The sequence below is a fragment of the Martes martes genome (genome assembly GCF_963455335.1).
Source record: "Martes martes genome assembly, chromosome: 1".
In the NCBI taxonomy this organism is placed as follows: Eukaryota; Metazoa; Chordata; class Mammalia; order Carnivora; family Mustelidae; genus Martes; species Martes martes.
Window position 1 is genome coordinate 130,930,123 of NC_137888.1, and position 18,642 is coordinate 130,948,764.

At 46.2% G+C, this 18,642-nt stretch overlaps 1 protein-coding gene across 1 annotated transcript in view; it reads left to right on the top strand.

The window, feature by feature from the left end:
- Nucleotides 1-17,994, top strand: part of BTD (biotinidase) — a 31,526-nt gene extending 13,532 nt beyond the window's left edge. Inside the window, exons 3-5 of the mRNA XM_080814673.1 lie at nt 3,795-4,059; nt 15,420-15,569; nt 16,540-17,994. Coding sequence (XP_080670799.1) covers nt 3,795-4,059; nt 15,420-15,569; nt 16,540-17,712 — 1,588 coding nt within the window. The 3' untranslated portion in view covers nt 17,713-17,994. The remainder of the gene's footprint in view (nt 1-3,794; nt 4,060-15,419; nt 15,570-16,539) is intronic.
- The last annotated feature ends 648 nt before the right edge of the window (nt 17,995-18,642 follow it).

The window sequence follows — 18,642 nt, forward strand, 5'->3', positions numbered from 1 at the left end:
TGATTGACATGTTACCAAATTTCCACCAAATAGATTGCCATATACTTTAGATGTTGATTTCTTTTTCTCACGATCCCAAGAACCTTCCTGACCAGGATTAGGGTTGGAGGAATGTTTTTCATGGGGAAATGAGAAGCAGGCTCCAGCAAATCTCTGCCCACCCCATCAGTGAGTTCCTGCCTCCCGGCTCATGCCTGTCGGCACGCTGTGAAGTCTGTGGCTTTTCCGCTGCGTGAAGCAAGGTGTCACTGGAAGACTTGGAGCACAGGAGTGTCGTGATTGACTTGCACTTGAACTGGCTCTCATGAGCTGCTCCAGCAAGAGGAGAATGGGAGAGGACAGGGCAGCTGCAGGGGGCTGTGAGAGCCCAGGGAGCGAGGTCTGCATTGTGTCTCTCTGACTTCATTTTTTGCTGCCTTCCTCTGCCCCTGGGCCAAGCCCACTGCTCTCCTTGCTGTGTGTTTTGTTTTGTTTAAGATTGTATTTGTTTATTTGACAGAGAGCGAGCATGAGCACACAAGCAGGGGGAGCAGCAGAGGGAGAAAGAGAAGCCCGATGCAGGGCTTGATTCCAGGGTCCTGGGATCATGACCTGAGCTGAAGGCACATGCTTAACCAACTGAGCCACCCAGGCGCCCCATCTCCTTGCTGTTTCCTGAAGCTACTCAGCGAGTTCCCACCTGGGCCTTCTGACCCAGCTGTTCTCTCTGCCTAGAACACCCCTCACCCCGACCCCCGACCAGGCATCCACATGGTCTCCTCTCTGACCTTCGGCAGACCTCACCTCACAGGGGCCTTTCGTGACCTTCCTGTTTAAAATCGCCCCCCACCCAGGCCAAGCCCTCCCTGGCCCCTTCCCTGCCTTTATTTCTCCTTTGCGCTTGCTGCTGTCTGACATCCTAGGGATTGATTTGATTGTGGTGTGTCTCCCCATCCATCCTGAGGAGTGCTGGCTGGGAAAGGGCCTAGCTTGCTCAGGGCTGTGCCCAACACCGCCAAGTGCATCTGGCTCACAGTCGGGTGTCCCATGGATATATAAACTGAGCACCCTCCTGGCTCGGCTGTTTTCCTGGCAGGGGGATTCGGGGCACCTTGTGGGCCCACGCCCTCTTCTCAGAGGGTTACAGTGAGCAGAGTGGACAAAGCAGGGTACAGAGATGCACTGTCACCTAGACGGGGGCCTTGGCACCGGGCTTTGCTGCAGTTTGAGCCTACCTGTCAAACGCCCTCCCATGGAAGAGGGTGTGAATCTACCTTTTCAGGCTTAGCATATACCTCTACTCACCATTTTGTTTAGGGTCCAGGTTCTGGCCAGCTCTAAAGAGATCTGTTGCTGGGTTTGCAAGAACACCAGGACTTCCAGAACTTTCTTCTTCCCAGGCAGCCCCTACACCCACCCCAGCCCACCTGTGCTTTCCGTTGTGAGCCAGCCCCTGGTAACCACATCTGGATGATGTCCTGCCCCATTATAACTGTGCCCGCTCTCCTACCTGGTTTGCCCTTCTAAGTGTCTGCCTTGGACCTTGTTTGGTTTTTCCTGAGACATTTGTTAGTGCCAAATAAAGAGAGAAAGCCAGCGTTTGCCAGTTTGGTTTAAATGACTGCTGTTTCCCCACTCTTCAAGAAGGGCAAACTGTTGTAGCTATTTTTACCATAATTACTCATTCTCTCCTAGCTCGTTAAGCTCGTCTCTTTCAAGTGTGAACACCTGGTAGACTCTTCCTAACCTCTTATTATGGACCCACCTTCGTTCACACACAAATGGTTGCCATGTATAGCTCTCCTACCAGGCACCTTTTGTAAATAATCTAAATTTTATTTTCTCGAAACAGAAAGAAAAATGCTATCTTGCCGGCGTCCCAGTTTTCTGGTTTTACTGTGTGGTAGTCCCGAGACTTAAACACACACCCTCTGTCCTCAGGTAAATTGGTGACACACCCCTCTTAGCTGAGAACAGGGGACACTCTGTCCTCCAGGAACTCCTGACCTGGCTCCACCAGGCACTGGTTAGTACAACTCTCCCCACCCCCAGCCTCAGTTTCCCTACCTCTTCTTGAGGCCATTGCCTAATACTTGAGAAATATAGGGAATGTGTCTTTGAAGATAAAAGTACCCCCCCCCCCAATATCATCATTATGGAGCCAGGGGGAATGGAAACTAGATTTTGAGGCTGTTAAAATTACTCCTTGCTGATCTTCAGAGGCAAAATTCAGATAAGAGAGCTTATCAATTATACTTTTGTTTCTTACTCAGAAACTCATGACTGCTTACTCAAAGGCGCCTTGTTCTAATCTTCAAACATTGTTCAGTGTCCCAGATGAATGGCAACAAGTCTCGGGGTTTGGTATTTGGTGTACTTACTCCCTGGGGCGAGGAGTAACAGCAGGAGAAGGGAGAGGGGCGGGCGGGATGAGCCCTGCTCAGCCTGAGAAGTGTTTGCTTTTGCAAGGATCCTGCCTGAGCATCCCTCGTCCTTGTTCCGTTGTTGAAAATACTTGGGGCTATTTTTGTTTCTGGACCGTTTAAGAGAAAAATAAGAGGAAATTTGCGGCCTGGAGAGTTTGGTTTTAAAATGAAAACACGGGAGTTATGAGTCAGACTCGGACAGGGTGTCCGTTGTCTTTTTAAAAAGCTGAGATAGGATTCCTTGATTCATCTCTGTTATCTTGATGTTTAATCTGGATTCCTGGGCACTTGGTCAGCCCCAGAACCTCTCCACAGAGCAAGTGGCCCGGTCTTGGCAAGGTCCCTGGTAAATCTGTGTGTAGGGGGAGGGCCTTCAGCCGGGAGGCCAGGCTGTTTTTCAAGGGGGAATTGGACGATTCGGTGTAATACCTGACCATTAGAAATAAAAATTCCTGTTCTTGGGAAAAGAGCACACAGAAGTGTTGTCGTCAGTGACCTAATTTACTTCTAATCTCTTATGGTAACACCTACAAAGCTGAGTTTACTTTCTAGAAAAGTCTAGAATATTTTCTAGAAAATTCTAGTTTATTTTCTAGAATATGGCGTTTTACTGCTGCAAAAGGATTTTACTTCCAAATGGATACACTTTGGAGCAAGAGTTCTGGAATTGCAGAGACAGAGGTTGAGAAGATGATGATGTACACTGATACTTGTCAAATTCAGGAAGGAGGGGAAAAAATGCTTTGGTCGGGAGACTTCTTTTTACCTGCCTATAATGGAGAGTAGGTACTGGCATTTAAGTAGAAGTCAGCAGCTTCTCTGCACCAAAGAAAGAATCCTGTGCTAAGAAGGACTTACCCTTTATATTCAGTACCGACCAAAGGAAGGCAGGGAGAATTTTAATCCATGGGATCTTCCTGGCCAGGAAAGTCGAGTTGTATTACCAGGATCACAACAGTCAGAGCTGGCGTAGAGGGTCGACCTGCCTGTGTGTAGAGAGGGCAGGTGGTGGGATGTGGAATAGGCCCCCGAATTCTGTAAAATAATCGTAGTCATCATTCTTGCCTAAAACCTAAGTGTGTGGCTAGGAAGGTGAGTAGTGATGTGCTCGTGTCTTGCTGAACCCCAGGTTAGAAAATCGTGGCCAATGCTGGGTCTGTTTTGGAAACGTTCTAAAACTAGATTCACAACGCGAGCCATGTTAAATGTCGCCTGCTACGTGTTTGGAGAGAAACACATACTCTTTTATTAGGCACATGAAAAAATCTTTGAGCTGCAGTTTCAGGCGGGAGCTTTAATTGCTGGGACTAATAAATCACAGCTGCAAAAGTTACATTCTTGGCAGGATTCTTTATTCAGCTGTTTCTCCCTTGCCTCCTTACGTTCCAGATTTACGGTCTGCGTTATGTCTGGGGCCGGCCGCCAGCTTGCTCTTTTCCTCTGCGGCTGCTACGTGGTTGCCCTGGGAGTCCACGCCGAGGAGCCACGCATGGCCAGTCACCACGAGGCTGAACACTACATGGCCGCCGTGTATGAGCACCGGTCCATCTTGACCCCCGACCCCCTGGCTCTCATGAGCCGCAAGCAGGCCTTGGAGCTGATGAACCAGAACCTCGACATCTATGAGCAGCAAGTGATGATCGCAGCCCAAAAGGCAAGGAAAGCTCCGGGGCAGACCCCCACCAGCTTGTCTGGTAGAACAGGGCAGCTCGCTCTTTGGTCAGTGGTTCCCGCAGGCCCTCTGGAAAACTAGTCCAGCTGGTAAAGCTGTCTCAGTGGTCGGCCGGCCGCTGCAGCCCTCAGGAGCCTGTGAGAGGTGCAGAATTTGGGTCCCACCCAAGATCTGCTGAATCGATCGACATTGTACCAAGGTCTCCCGGTGCTGCTTTGCTCCTCATATCTGAGAAGCCTGGAGCTAACCACTGGCTCTCAGTGTGGCTGTGCAGAGGGACTGCTTGTCCAGTGGGTGCCTGGGTCTCATGCTCGCAGAGTCAGAGGGGGTCTGAGCTGGGCCGCGGGATTTTTTTTAAGGCTCCCCAGTGGATTCCAATGCACAGAAAAATCTGGAAACTAGCAGGGATGGGGGTCTCTCACGCTCTCTGAGGCACTGAAAATAGTAAGCATCCGCAGGACTGCTGTTTGCCACTTCTGATTATTTGGGGCTCATTTCTGGTCCCTGTTCCAGACCATGAACAGGCTGAGAACTCAGTGCAGACAGAACGGAGATGGACAAAGGGAGGTCGGTGCCAGCCTTTGTGAGGGCTTCCTGCTTGGCCCACAGGCACTGTTCCCGCCAGGAAGGGTGGGGCGCAGGGGGAAATCTGGGTGCCAGATGTGACTGCAAGAAAATGCCCTGTTGGGAAACCCATCACCAAATGGGAGTTTGGGCTCTGACCCAGTGGTGGGGAGCCCAACTGCGTGAGGAGGCCCTGCCCTGCCCAGCGGGAGGTGAAGCCCATGTCAGCACAGCCTCCTTCCTCCCAGACTGTAGAAGCCAGAAAGGGTGAGGCCCACAGGCCCTGCCCCTGGTGGTCCCTGTGTTTGTTCTGGGAGGTCAGGGGTCCCGGCACAGCCACTCTCTAGTGCTGCATTTTAAAATTCTAACCCATTATGTTTGTATGTATAAAATTATAGGCAATTTTTTCTTAAATATACACATATAGAGGTGCCTGGGTGTCTCAGTCGGTTGGGTGTCTGCCTTCGGTTTGGGTTATGATCCCATGGTTCTGGGATCGAGGCCTGCTTTGGGCTCCCCGTTCATGGAAAGCCTGCTTCTCCCTCTTCTCCCTGTTTGTGCTCTCTCTTGCTCTCTCAGTCTCTCTCTCAAATACATAAATAAAATCTTTCAAAAATATATACACATATATAAAACTAAGATTGGAAGGGAACTTGAAGACCTGGTCCAGATTCTTCTGATGGGAGACACTCCTCTCTTGTTCAAAGCCCCACATCCAGCTTCTCCCTGAGCACCTTCTGTAGCCCAGCACTCCCTGTCTCCTGAGAGAGTGGGGACTTCTGGCAAGGTCTTCCTTTCAATGAACAATCGGCTTCCCTGCAACTGCTTCCCATCATTCTGCCTTCTGAGCTAAACAGAGCAGACCAAGGGCCTCACCCTGGCGGCCATCTTCCACAGACCTGAGGACGTTGGTCATGACCCGCTCCCACCCCACAAACTCAGTGTCTCTCCCCCAGGCTATATATCCCTTCTACCAAAGACTTCCCAGATGCTCTGTGTGCCCAGAGCTATAGGAAGCTCTCCCTATGCTGTCTGACGAGGGCAGTCTCATGTGAGACGTTGTCTCCGGAAAACTGTTGGTGGACACGTCTCACTGTGGACTCATGAAGTGTTCGCTGTCTGCTCACACTCCTGAGCCTTTTTTCCACACACAGACACACACGTGCTGCCAATTGCCACCCTGTCCTTACGAAGTTAATGTCTCTAACCTGAGCGCCTGACTTCACGTTTATGTTGGGAAGTGTCCTCATTCCAGCCTGGTGGGCTATTTGGGGATCTTTACGGACATCCTGCCTATCAGTTACCTTCACGTCATTCACACATTTGATACACACCTCACTGAGGTCTACGCTGAAGTCAGTGTAAAAAAATCCCAGGCTGTGCCCTCGGACCTGCCGATGACAGAGATCCGCTCCAGAGCATTCCATGCAGAGGTGCTCGCCAGCACGGGGCTGAAGCGTCAGCCTCCTGCTTCTCCATCCTGCCCATAAGACTGTCCTAAGATGTTTGCAAACGCCCTACTGAACCCCGGACACCACAGCTGTAGTATTCCCCTGCCTACCGATAACCTGCCCCCGAAGGAAACCTAGACACCATGTTCTTGTTGAACCCAGGCTGGCTGCAAGGCTTCCTTCCTTCTGTGTGTGTGGCCCAAAGGCAGGGGTGAAGCAGCTAATCTGATCATTTTTAGTGCTTCCACATCGCTCGGCTCCCTCGCGTGGTTATACGTGTTAAAGCAACTTCTAAGACACATGGCTGCCAAGCATGTGTCAAACTTTTATATCAAGGCAGGGGTTCCCGAAAAAGCCAACGGAAGTATCTCTCTCTTGGTAGAGGTATTTGTGGAGAAAGAAAGGAGCCCATCGTAAAGCTGCTGGGCTGCTCAGTCAGCTGGGTTGGCAACCTTAATTCCTCAGGAGTTCTTGATCTCATGGAGGTCTGTCAGAAAAGTGCTCATTTATCAGGAGTGCTGAGTGCTTTCTAGAGGGAGCAGTAATCACATTAGACCCCAAGTTCTGCCCTGGCTCAGGTTTGGTTCCTCTTCTTATTCCTGGAAAATACGTACTTCAGGAAATGCAATTTAACCTCAGTATGAATCTACTATGTATCCATAATTTAGGTGCTCTTGTCCAAGGGAACCATTCAGTGTTCTCAGAGTTTTGTTTTTAATAAATGAAAACTTGTGTCCAAGTATAATTTTCAAGACGTTAAGAACATGACTCCAATACAAATGCAGGATGGGCATGTGTCAAAGCTGTCATTTAACTCACTGATGAATAAAGAAATCTATAAGATGGTAAAGCTGGTTCAGAAGAGCATCTGAGGAGCAGAAGTGTGTTCACCAAATGAATGTTGAAATGAATTTGCGAATCAGTACAAAACTGGCTAATGTCCTACAGGGCAAGGCAAGGATCATCTCTGAGGTGATCTTCTATGAAATAACAAAGCCCAACAGTGACACATTCACTGGGTCAGTCATCCTTGAGCCTGTTAACCAGTCCCCTGGCATGTGTTAGAAAGGCAAACGTTCTTCATCCTGCTTTATTTCCCAGTTTGCAATGACTTTGCTTTACAAGGTGCGACCAGATGACCAATGTCTCCTGGAAGGAGTATACACGGGCCTCATCTTTCTGGAAAGCTATTTGGCAGTGTAAAGAACTGAAAACTCTTCATATCCTAGAGCCAGTATTTTCACTTATCAGACTTCATTCTAGGGGCGCCTGGGTGGCTCAGTGGGTTAAAGCCTCTGCCTTTGGCTCAGGTCATGGTCCCAGAGTCCTGGGATTGAGCCCCACATCGGGCTCTCTGCTCAGCAGGGAGCCTTTTTCCTCCTCTCTGCCTGCTTCCTCCTCTCTCTGCCTGCTTCTCTGCCTTCTTGTGATCTCTGTCAAATGAATAAATAAAATCTTAAAAAAAAAAAAGACTTCATTCTAAAGAAATAATCAGAGATCCAAAGACTTGTGAACAACACTCAGCAAGTGTTTTGAGCCCCCTGAATGCAGACGGTCACCAGAAGTTGGGAACAATACAGACAGATGTCCACTGATAATGGATGAGCTGGGGTGGCCCCTTAAATAGAATGTAGCCACAGCAAATGGTATTTCTGAAGGTAGCTGTGCAGTCTTGAGGTTCTGGGTAGTGAGAAAAGTCAAGATGGAAAACATGTCTTATTATTTATAATAAATATTTAATATCTCAATTATACACCGAGAAAAAATGAAAAACTAAACTAATATTAACTAGTATTTTGTTTTCTGAGTTTCCTACAGTTAAACTTTCGAAGCTTTCTTAACCAGAAAAAAGTTCGCAGTGCATTCCAGAAATAAGTGACTCAAACTGCCTCTTATTTGAGATTATTCATACCTTCTCTGCCTTCCTCCTCCACCTTTCACGTTGACATTTTAAGTCGTACTTGGAGAGCAGCAGGAGAAGGAGGCCCTGCTGCTGAGAGCCGAGGGCACCCCACTTGTTTGGATTTCGTTAGGTTACTGCAGACACCACAGGTGCCCTAGGGTGCCTAGACGTCATGGAGCTGAGGGTGTCTCCAGGTGTGGGACAAAGCCTGTGGGGTGGTTAGAATTCTGAAGGGAGCCTCCTTGTTCCCAGGTGGAGAACTGCAAGTAGAAGAAAATCCTTATTTCTATGCCGAAATCAATACACTTGACTTTTACCCAGCAGCACAGAAGGTCCCAAAGTTGGCTGCACATTAGAGTCACCCGGGAGGGGCGCCTGGGTGGCCCAGTCAGTTAAGCATCAGACTCTTGATTTTGGCTCAGGTCATGATCTTAGTGTTGTGAGATGGAGCCCTGCCTCGGGCTCCCTGCTCAGTGCAGAGTTCGCTTGGGATTCTTTCTCTCCCTCAGTCTCTGCCCCCACCACCCCGCTCAAAATAAATAAATAAAGTCTTTTTTTTTTTTTTTAATTTTTTTATTTTAATAAACATATAATGTATTTTTATCCCCAGGGGTACAGGTCTGTGAATCGTCTGGTTTACACATTTCACAGCACTCATCATAGCACATACCCTCCCCAATGTCCATTTCCCCACCACCCTCTCCCATCCCCCTTCTCCCCCGCAACCCTCAGTCTGTTTCTTGAGATTGAGTCTTTTATGGTTTGTCTCCCTCCCAATCCCATCTTTTCATTTTTTCTTTTCCTACCTCCCCCCAAACCCCCCCACCTTGCATCTCCACTTCCTCATATCAAAGAGATCATATGATAGTTATATTTCTCCGATTGACTTATTTCGCTAAGCATGATACCCTCTAGTTCCATCCACGTCGTCGCAAATGGCAAGATTTCATGTCTTTTGATGGCTGCATAGTATTCCATTGTGTATATATACCACATCTTCTTTATCCATTCATCTGTTGATGGACATCTAGGCGCTTTCCACAGTTTGGCTATTGTGGACATTGCTGCTATAAACATTCGGGTGCACGTGCCCCTTCGGAGCACCACGTTTGTATCTTTAGGATATATACCCAGGAGTGCAATTGCTGGGTCGTAGGGTAGCTCTATTTTCAGTTTTTTGAGGAACCTCCACACTGTTTTCCAGAGTGGTTGCACCAGCTTGCATTCCCACCAACAGTGTAGGAGGGTTCCCCTCTCTCCGCATCCTCGCCAGCATCTGTCATTTCTTGACTTGTTAATTTTAGCCATTCTGACTGGTGTGAGGTGGTATCTCATTGTGGTTTTGATTTGTATTTCCCTGATGCCGAGTGATGTGGAGCATTTTTTCATGTGTCTGTTGGCCATCTGGATGTCTTCCTTGCAGAAATGTCTGTTCATGTCCTCTGCCCATTTCTTGACTGGATTATTTGTTCTTTGGGTATTGAGTTTGATAAGCTCTTTATAGATTTTGGATACGAGCCCTTTATCTGATATGTCATTTGCAAATATCTTCTCCCATTCTGTCAGTTGTCTTTTGGTTTTGTTAACTGTTTCCTTTGCTGTGCAAAAGCTTTTGATCTTGATGAAATCCCAATAGTTCATTTTTGCCCTTGCTTCTGTCGCCTTTGGCGATGTTCCTAGGAAGAAGTTGCTGCGGTGGAGGTCAAAGAGGTTGCTGCCTGCATTCTCCTCAAGGATTTTGATAGATTCCTTTCGCACATTGAGGTCCTTCATCCACTTTGAGTCTATTTTCGTGTGTGGTGTAAGGAAATAGTCCAATTTCATTTTTCTGCATGTGGCTGTCCAATTTTCCCAGCACCATTTGTTGAAGAGGCTGTCTTTTTTCCATTGGATATTCTTTCCTGCTTTGTCGAAGATTAGTTGACCATAGAGTTGAGGGTCTATTTCTGGGCTCTCTATTCTGTTCCATTGGTCTATATGTCTGTTTTTGTGCCAGTACCATACTGTCTTGATGATGACAGCTTTGTAATAGAGCTTGAAGTCTGGAATTGTGATACCACCGACTTTGGCTTTCTTTTTCAATATTCCTTTGGCTATTTGAGGTCTTTTCTGGTTCCATATAAATTTTAGGATTATTTGTTCTATTTCTTAAAAAAAAATGGATGGGATTGCATTAAATGTGTAGATTGCTTTAGGTAGAATAGACATTTTCACAATATTTGTTCTTCCAATCCATGAGCATGGAATATTTTTCCATTTCTTTGTGTCTGCCTCAATTTCTTTCATGAGTACTTTATAGTTTTCTGAGTATAGATTCTTTGCCTCTTTGGTTAGATTTATTCCTAGGTATCTTACGGTTTTGGGTGTGATTGTAAATGGGACTGACTCCTCAATTTCTCTTTCTTCTGTCTTGTTGTTAGTGTAAAGAAATGCGACTGATTTCTGTGCATTGACTTTATATCCTGACACTTTACTGAATTCCTGTACAAGTTCTAGCAGTTTTGGAGTGGAGCCTTTTGGGTTTTCCACATATAGTATCATATCATCTGCAAAGAGTGATAGTTTGACTTCTTCTTTGCCGATTTGGATGCCTTTAATTTCTTTTTGTTGTCTGATTGCTGAGGCTAGGACTTCTAGTACTATGTTGAACAGCAGTGGTGATAACGGACATCCCTGCCGTGTTCCTGACCTTAGCGGAAAAGCTTTCAGTTTTTCTCCATTGAGAATGATATTTGCGGTGGGTTTTTCATAGATGGCTTTGATAATATTGAGGTATGTGCCTTCTATCCCTACACTTTGAAGAGTTTTAATCAGGAAGGGATGCTGCACTTTGTCAAACGCTTTTTCAGCATCTATTGAGAGTATCATATGGTTCTTACTCTTTCTTTTATTAATGTATTGTATCACATTGATGGATTTGCGGATGTTGAACCAACCTTGCAGCCCTGGAATAAATCCCACTTGGTCGTGGTGAATAATCCTTTTAATGTACTGTTGGATCCTATTGGCCAGTATTTTGGTGAGAATTTTCGCATCTGTGTTCATCAAGGATATTGGTCTGTAATTCTCTTTTTTGGTGGGATCCTTGTCTGGTTTTGGGATCAAGGTGATGCTGGCCTCATAGAATGAGTTTGGAAGTTTTCCTTCCATTTCTATTTTTTGGAACAGTTTCAGGAGAATAGGAATTAATTCTTCTTTAAATGTTTGGTAGAATTCCCCTGGGAAGCCGTCTGGTCCTGGACTTTTGTTTGTTTGGAGATTTTTGATGACTGTTTCAATCTCCTTACTGGTTATGGGTCTGTTCAGGTTATCTATTTCTTCCTGGTTCAGTTGTGGTAGTTTATACATCTCTAGAAATGTATCCATTTCTTCCAGGTTGTCAAATTTGTTGCCATAGAGTTGCTCGTAGTATGTTCTTATAATTGTTTGTATTTCTTTGGTGTTGGTTGTGATCTCTCCTCTTTCATTCATGATTTTATTTATTTGCGTCCTTTCTCTTTTCTTTTTGATAAGTCTGGCCAGGGGCTTATCAATCTTATTAATTCTTTCAAAGAACCAGCTCCTAGTTTTGTTGATTTGTTCTATTGTTTTTTTAGTTTCTATTTCATTGATTTCTGCTCTGATCTTTATGATTTCTCTTCTCCTGCTGGGTTTAGGCTTTCTTTGTTGTTCTCTCTCCAGCTCCTTTAGGTGTAGGGTTAGGTTGTGTATTTGAGACCTTTCTTGTTTCTTGAGAAAGGCTTGCACTGCTATATATTTTCCTCTCAGGACTGCCTTTGTTGTGTCCCACAGATTTTGAACTGTTGTGTTTTCATTATCATTTGTTTCCATGAATTTTTTCAATTCTTCTTTAATTTCCTGGTTGACCCATTCATTTTTTAGAAGGATGCTGTTTAGTCTCCATGTATTTGCGTTCTTTCCAAATTTCCTCTTGTGATTGAGTTCGAGCTTCAGAGCATTGTGGTCTGAAAATATGCAGGGAATGATCTCGATCTTTTGGTACCAATTGAGACCTGATTTATGACCCAGGATGTGGTCTATTCTGGAGAATGTTCCATGTGCACTAGAGAAGAATGTATATTCTGTTGCTTTGGGATGGAATGTTCTGAATATATCTGTGATGTCCATCTGGTCCAGTGTGTCATTTAAGGCCTTTATTTCCTTGTTGATCTTTTGCTTAGATGATCTGTCCATTTCAGTGAGGGGAGTGTTAAAGTCCCCTGCTATTATTGTATTACTGTTGATGTATTTCTTTGATTTTGTTATTAATTGGTTTATATAGTTGGCTGCTCCCATGTTAGGGGCATAGATATTTAAGATTGTTAGATCTTCTTGTTGGACAGACCCTTTGAGTATGATATAGTGTCCTTCCTCATCTCTTATTATAGTCTTTGGCTTAAAATCTAATTGATCTGATATAAGGATTGCCACCCCAGCTTTCTTCTGATGTCCATTAGCATGGTACATTGTTTTCCACCCCCTCACTTTAAATCTGGAGGTGTCTTCGGGTCTAAAATGAGTTTCTTGTAGGCAGCATATGGATGGGTTTTGTTTTTTTATCCATTCTGATACCCTGTGTCTTTTGATTGGGGCATTGAGCCCATTAACATTCAGGGTAACTATTGAGAGATATGAATTTAGTGCCATTGTATTGCCTGTAAGATGATTGTTACTGTATATTGTTTCTGTTTCTTTCTGATCTACTACTTTTAGGGTCTCTCTTTGCTTAGAGGACCCCTTTCAATATTTCCTGTAGAGCTGGTTTGGTGTTTGCAAATTCTTTCAGCTTTTGTTTGTCCTGGAAGCTCTTTATCTCTCCTTCTATTTTCAATGATAGCCTAGCCGGATATAGTATTCTTGGCTGCATGTTTTTCTCGTTTAGTGCTCTGAATATATCATGCCAGTTCTTTCTGGCCTGCCAGGTCTCTGTGGATAGGTCCGCTGCCAATCTAATGTTTTTACCCTTGTATGTTACAGACTTCTTTTCCCGGGCTGCTTTCAGGATTTTCTCTTTGTCGCTAAGACTTGTAAATTTTACTATCAGGTGACGAGGTGTGGACCTATTTTTATTGATTTTGAGGGGCGTTCTTAGCATCTCCTGGATTTTGATGTTTGTTCCCTTTGCCATATTAGGGAAATTCTCTCCAATAATTGTCTCCAATATACCTTCTGCTCCCCTCTCTCTTTCTTCTTCTTCTGGAATCCCAATTATTCTAATGTTGTGTCGTCTTATGGTGTCACTTATCTCTCGAATCCTCTCCTCGTGTTCCAGTAGTTGTTTGTCTCTCTTTTGCTCAGCTTCTTTATTCTCTGTCATTTGGTCTTCTATGTCACTAATTCTTTCTTCTGCCTCATTTATCCTGGCAGTGAGAGCTTCCATTTTTGATTGCACCTCATTAATAGCTTTTTTGATTTCAACTTGGTTAGATTTTAGTTCTTTTATTTCTCCAGAAAGGGCTTTTATCTCTCCGGAGAGGGTTTCTCTAATATCTTCTATGCCTTTTTCGAGCCCGGCTAGAACCTTGAGAATTGTCATTCTGAACTCTAGATCTGTCATGCTACCTATGTCTGTATTGATTAGGTCTCCAGCCTTCGGTACGGCCTCTTGTTCTTTTTTTTGAGGTGAGTTTTTCCGCCTTGTCATTTTGTCCAGGTAGGATTTGCTTTCTCCTGCTGTGGAATTCCGCTGTTCTTGGTGACTGAAGTTGGTTTTGGATGGTTTCTTGTTGATCTTCTGGGGGAGGGGCCTGTTGTAGTGATTCTCAAGTGTCTTTGCCGCAGGCGGAATTGCACCGCCCTTGCCAGGGGCCAGGCTAAGTAATCCGCTCGGGTTCGCTTTCGGGAGCTTTTGTTCCCTGAGCGCTTTCCGTAGAGTTCCGGAGGACGGGAATGAAGATGGCGGCCTCCCAATCTCTCGGCCCGGAGGAGCCGAGAGCTTGGGGTTCCGCTCCTCAGTGCACTCTCAGAGCAAAGCGCCCAATAGCCCCGCCTCCCTGGCTTGCGGTCGCGCCTCGAGGAAAGCAGTCAATTGTTGGAGCTGGAGAAAAGCGCCGGGTCGCTTTTGTCTCCGTGGCCTCCGGCCGCGCTCCGAGCCCACCCAGCCTGCGACCGGCACAAGGTAACCCCGGGCTTAGAGCTCACTCCTTGGCTTTGTCGCTATAGCCGGCTTCCCCGCTCTAATACCTGCGAGCTCTGCGGCACTCAGACATCCCCAGTCCTTCTGTGACCCCGCGGGTCCTGGGGTTATGCTGACCCCGCCTGGGTTTCCCCCCAGTTTAGCCTCTGGAGCGATGTCTCCCAGTGGAGCCGACTTTTAAAAGTCCCGATTTTGTGCTCCGTCGCTCCGCCGCTTGCCGGGTGCCGGCCCCTCCCCCAGGGGTCTATCTTCCCGTCGCTTTGGATTCACTTCTCCGCAGGTCCTACCTTTCAGAAAGTGATCGATTTTCTGTTTCTGGGATTGTTGCTCTTCTTCTCTTCGATTTCCCGTTGGATTTATAGGTGTTCACAATGGTTAGATAAGCTATCTAGCTGATCTCCTGCTACCCGATGTCGTCTCAGCCTGCTACTTCTCCGCCATCTTGACTCCTCCTCCTAAATAAATAAAGTCTTAAAAAAGAAAAGAAAGAAACACCCGGGAACCTTTTGACAACACTGTGTGGTCAGACCCAGTCAAATGAAGCAGACTTTTTAGGAGTGGGGCCCAGCGTGCTTTTTTCCAGAAGCTCCCCATCTGATTAAGATGCATGATGAGAAGGGCTCCTGGGTGGCTCAGTGGGTTAAACTTCTGTCTTCGGCTCAGGTCATGATCTCAGGGTCCTGGGATTGAGCCCCATATCGGGCTCTCTGTTCTTCAGGGAGCCTGCTTCCCCCTCTCTCTCTGCCTGCCTCTCTGCCTACTTGTGATCTCTGTCAAATAATAAAGTCTTAAAAAAAAAAAAAATGCACAATGAGTGGAAACCGTGGGACTGGAGACACCCCTTCTGTGACCAAGCCTAGTATTCGAGGCCTCTGTACTGTGTCCCATCCTCCACTCCACCATCAGGAACTCCACACCCCTCCCATCTGCTTGGCAAATGCCCACTTTCCGTTCCCCTCTCCCTCATTCCCCCCTTCCCTGACACGACCCCAGGTGTGGTTAATGGTGGTTTCTAAAGTCCTCAGCCTTGGTTCCCTCACAACTAGGCCAAGTGAGACGGCTTCCCCGAGACTAAGATCCCTGAGGAGAGTCCAGCTACCCTGTTTATACCCCTGGTTCCCAGCACGGAACAGCAGCTTGATGGGGGTCAGACAAGTGAACGAAAGAATGCACTTGATCTTAGCCAAAAGGCCGAGAAGCGATGTGAACGAAAGAATGAACAAATGAAAGCAGGGAGGCTTCCTGTTACCCAATGACATGCCCTACTTCGATGTTTCTGACTTTACAGGGCATACAGATTATAGTGTTTCCAGAAGATGGCATTCATGGATTCAACTTTACAAGAACATCTGTTTACCCATTTTTGGACTTCATGCCATCTCCCCGGTTGGTCAGGTGGAACCCATGCCTGGAGCCCCACCGATTCAACGACACAGAGGTACGTGAGGGTCCCAGCTTTCCTCCTCAGTAGGCAGAAGGCACACAGAGATGAACCCAGCTCGGGGCCAAAAGCCGAGACGTATTAAATCAAGATAAAAGGAGATCCTAGGATCCTAATCAGGAAACCCAGGCTCCCCAAACTCCCTGGGCTATATATTCATTTAGTTAGAGGATGTCTAGTACTATGGGGCCTTTACTCATCTCTGGATAGTTCTATTTATTAATTACACAAGAAATACATGAATATACCCCTAGAAAACAAACGAATCAATCAGAAGTAAAAAAAGAAAAGAAAGTCACACACCCCACCCATCGCCTACTTCTCTTCCTAGAGAAACTGCCACCAACAGTTTAATGTGCATCCAACTATATTCTGCACATTTCGTAGTTACTGACATCCTGTTTTTTAGCATGCTCTATGCTTTTTTAAAAGAAACTTTGCTATTATTTTGCAATGATTGTCCTTATTTTTGTAAATATGTCTAAGCTTTTCTATGAGGGAAGATTCCTAGAATTGGAATTTCTCAGCTACAGGATATGCACATTTTAAATTATTTTGAGGAGTACCAAGTTTCCCTTTTAAAAGCTCTTTCACTTTACTTCCTTAGTAATAGTTTGAGTGCCTGTGTTCCCACCTTTTGTTCAATGCAAAATAGAATCACCTTTGGAATTTTTGCCAATCTTATGTAGGTTCAAAATGATCTCTCGTTATCTTAATTTGCATTTTGTCATTGCTAATCTGGTTGGGTATCTTCTCAGATGTTCGTATTTATTTTTCTATGAATCAACTCTTTACATCCACTGCACATATTCTGTATTTTTTTTTACTGATTTATGATAGCTGTTTACATATTATAGATAAAATATAGCTACTTTTCTATTTTAAAATTATTTCTAATTAAAATTATAAGACAAGAGGCAGGATTTAAAAAATAAATTTAAAACATGTATACCTTCTCTTTCTTTAGGTCCTCCAGCGCCTGAGTTGTATGGCCATCAAGGGAAACATGTTCCTGGTGGCCAATCTCGGGACGAAGCAGCCTTGTCATCGCAATGACCCGGGGTGCCCAAATGATGGAAGATACCAGTTTAACACGAATGTCGTGTTCAGCAATAATGGAACCCTTGTTGACCGCTACCGCAAACACAACCTCTACTTTGAGGCAGCTTTTGATGCCCCTCTCGAAGTGGATCTCATCATCTTTGATACCCCCTTTGCTGGCAAATTTGGCATCTTCACCTGCTTTGATATATTGTTCTTTGAGCCTGCCGTTAGGCTCCTCCAAGACCCTGAGGTGAAGCACATCGTGTACCCAACTGCCTGGATGAACCAGCTCCCACTCTTGGCAGCCATTCAGATTCAGAGAGCTTTTGCCATTGCGTTCGGCATCAACTTTCTAGCTGCTAACATCCACCACCCAACTCTGGGGATGACTGGAAGTGGTATACACAGCCCTTGGAAATCCTTTTGGCATCATGACATGGAAGACTCCAGAGGTCATCTTATAATAGCACAAGTAGCCAAAAATCCGCTGGGTCTCATTGGTACGGAGAATGCCACTGGTAAAATGGACCCGTCCCACAGTAAGTTTTTAGAACTCTTGGCAGGTGATCCATACTGTGAAAAGGATGCTCAGGAAGTCCACTGTGACAGAGCTACCAAATGGAACATGAACGCTCCTCCCACATTTCACTCGGAGATGATGTATGACAATTTCACCCTGGTCCCTGTGTGGGGAAAGGAAGGCTACCTCCGTGTCTGTGCAAATGGCCTCTGCTGTCATTTACTTTACCAGAGGCCCGCTTTGTCCAAAGAGTTGTATGCCCTGGGGGTCTTCGATGGTCTACACACTGTGCACGGCACTTACTATGTTCAAGCTTGCGCCCTGGTCAAGTGTGGGGGTCTTGGCTTTGACACTTGTGGCCAGGAGATCACAGAGGCCACGGGGAGATTTGCGTTTCACCTGTGGGGGAACTTCAGTACTTCCTATATCTTTCCTCTGCTTCTTACCTCAGGGATGACCCTGGAAACCCCTGATCAGTTTGGCTGGGAGAGTGACTACTCTTTCCTGAGGAAGAGGGGACTGTCCTCCGGCCTGGTGACAGCAGCTCTGTACGGGCGGCTGTATGAGAGGGACTAGGGCCGTGTGGGCGGGTTGCCCTGCCCTTTCCCAGGCTGCCACTCAGGAGCCCTGGGACCGCCTCTCTGCCCCAGACTACCATCGTGGCAGCTGTGAGACAAAGTAGGAGAGGCTGATTCCCCCAGCGGCTTTTCCTCTTCCACGTGAATTATCGAGTCTTTTCTGGCAGTCTCTGCTCACATTTATTGTTTCCACGTCACATCTTCCTCCAGCCAATCTCTCATTTCACATTTGGTTTTTAGAGCTAAAACAACAATAAATGTCAGTTGATATTTTACACACCCACAAAGCGGTGGGTTTTGTGTGTGTTTTCCCCGTTCTTGTTGTTGATCAAGTGACACCCAGGACACACAATAGCTCACGTATCTCAAACACCGGCGAAGGTGAGAAACAAACTCCCAAAGCAAAAGCTGTATTAGAAATGGCTGCATGGGCCCGTTTCCATTCTGGATGAACAGAATTCTGTCCAGAGGAAATGGTAATGCCAGAGCTTTTAGCAACATCAGAAAGGTGCATCTTGAAGCAGCTCTTAAAAATAGAAGGGAAGTTTTCCTTCCATCTGTCTTTCTGTCAGTAAATGGAATGTGTCAGGCAGGACTCATAATAACTGGAAAGAAAGAGCACAGTGCCCCAGAGAGACAGAACGAGCGAGCGAGAGGGAGGAGGCTGGAAGGAAGTGCTGAAGAGAGGGGCAGCAGTGGGAAAGTATGAGTAAGAGGATTCTTTCTGCACAACGTGTCTCATCCAGGATTCCAGAGACCTTAATAAATCATGCTAACTTTGGGTGAGAGCCTGCCAGTTGCCCAACTGTGCAGGATGGACTGACGTGGGTGTGAGTCCATTCGTGGTCCCCAGAGTCCCACCTCTTGAAGAAGAGTTTCAAGAACTGCCATGGAGGTTGGCCCACGGTTGTCATTCATTCATTCAATC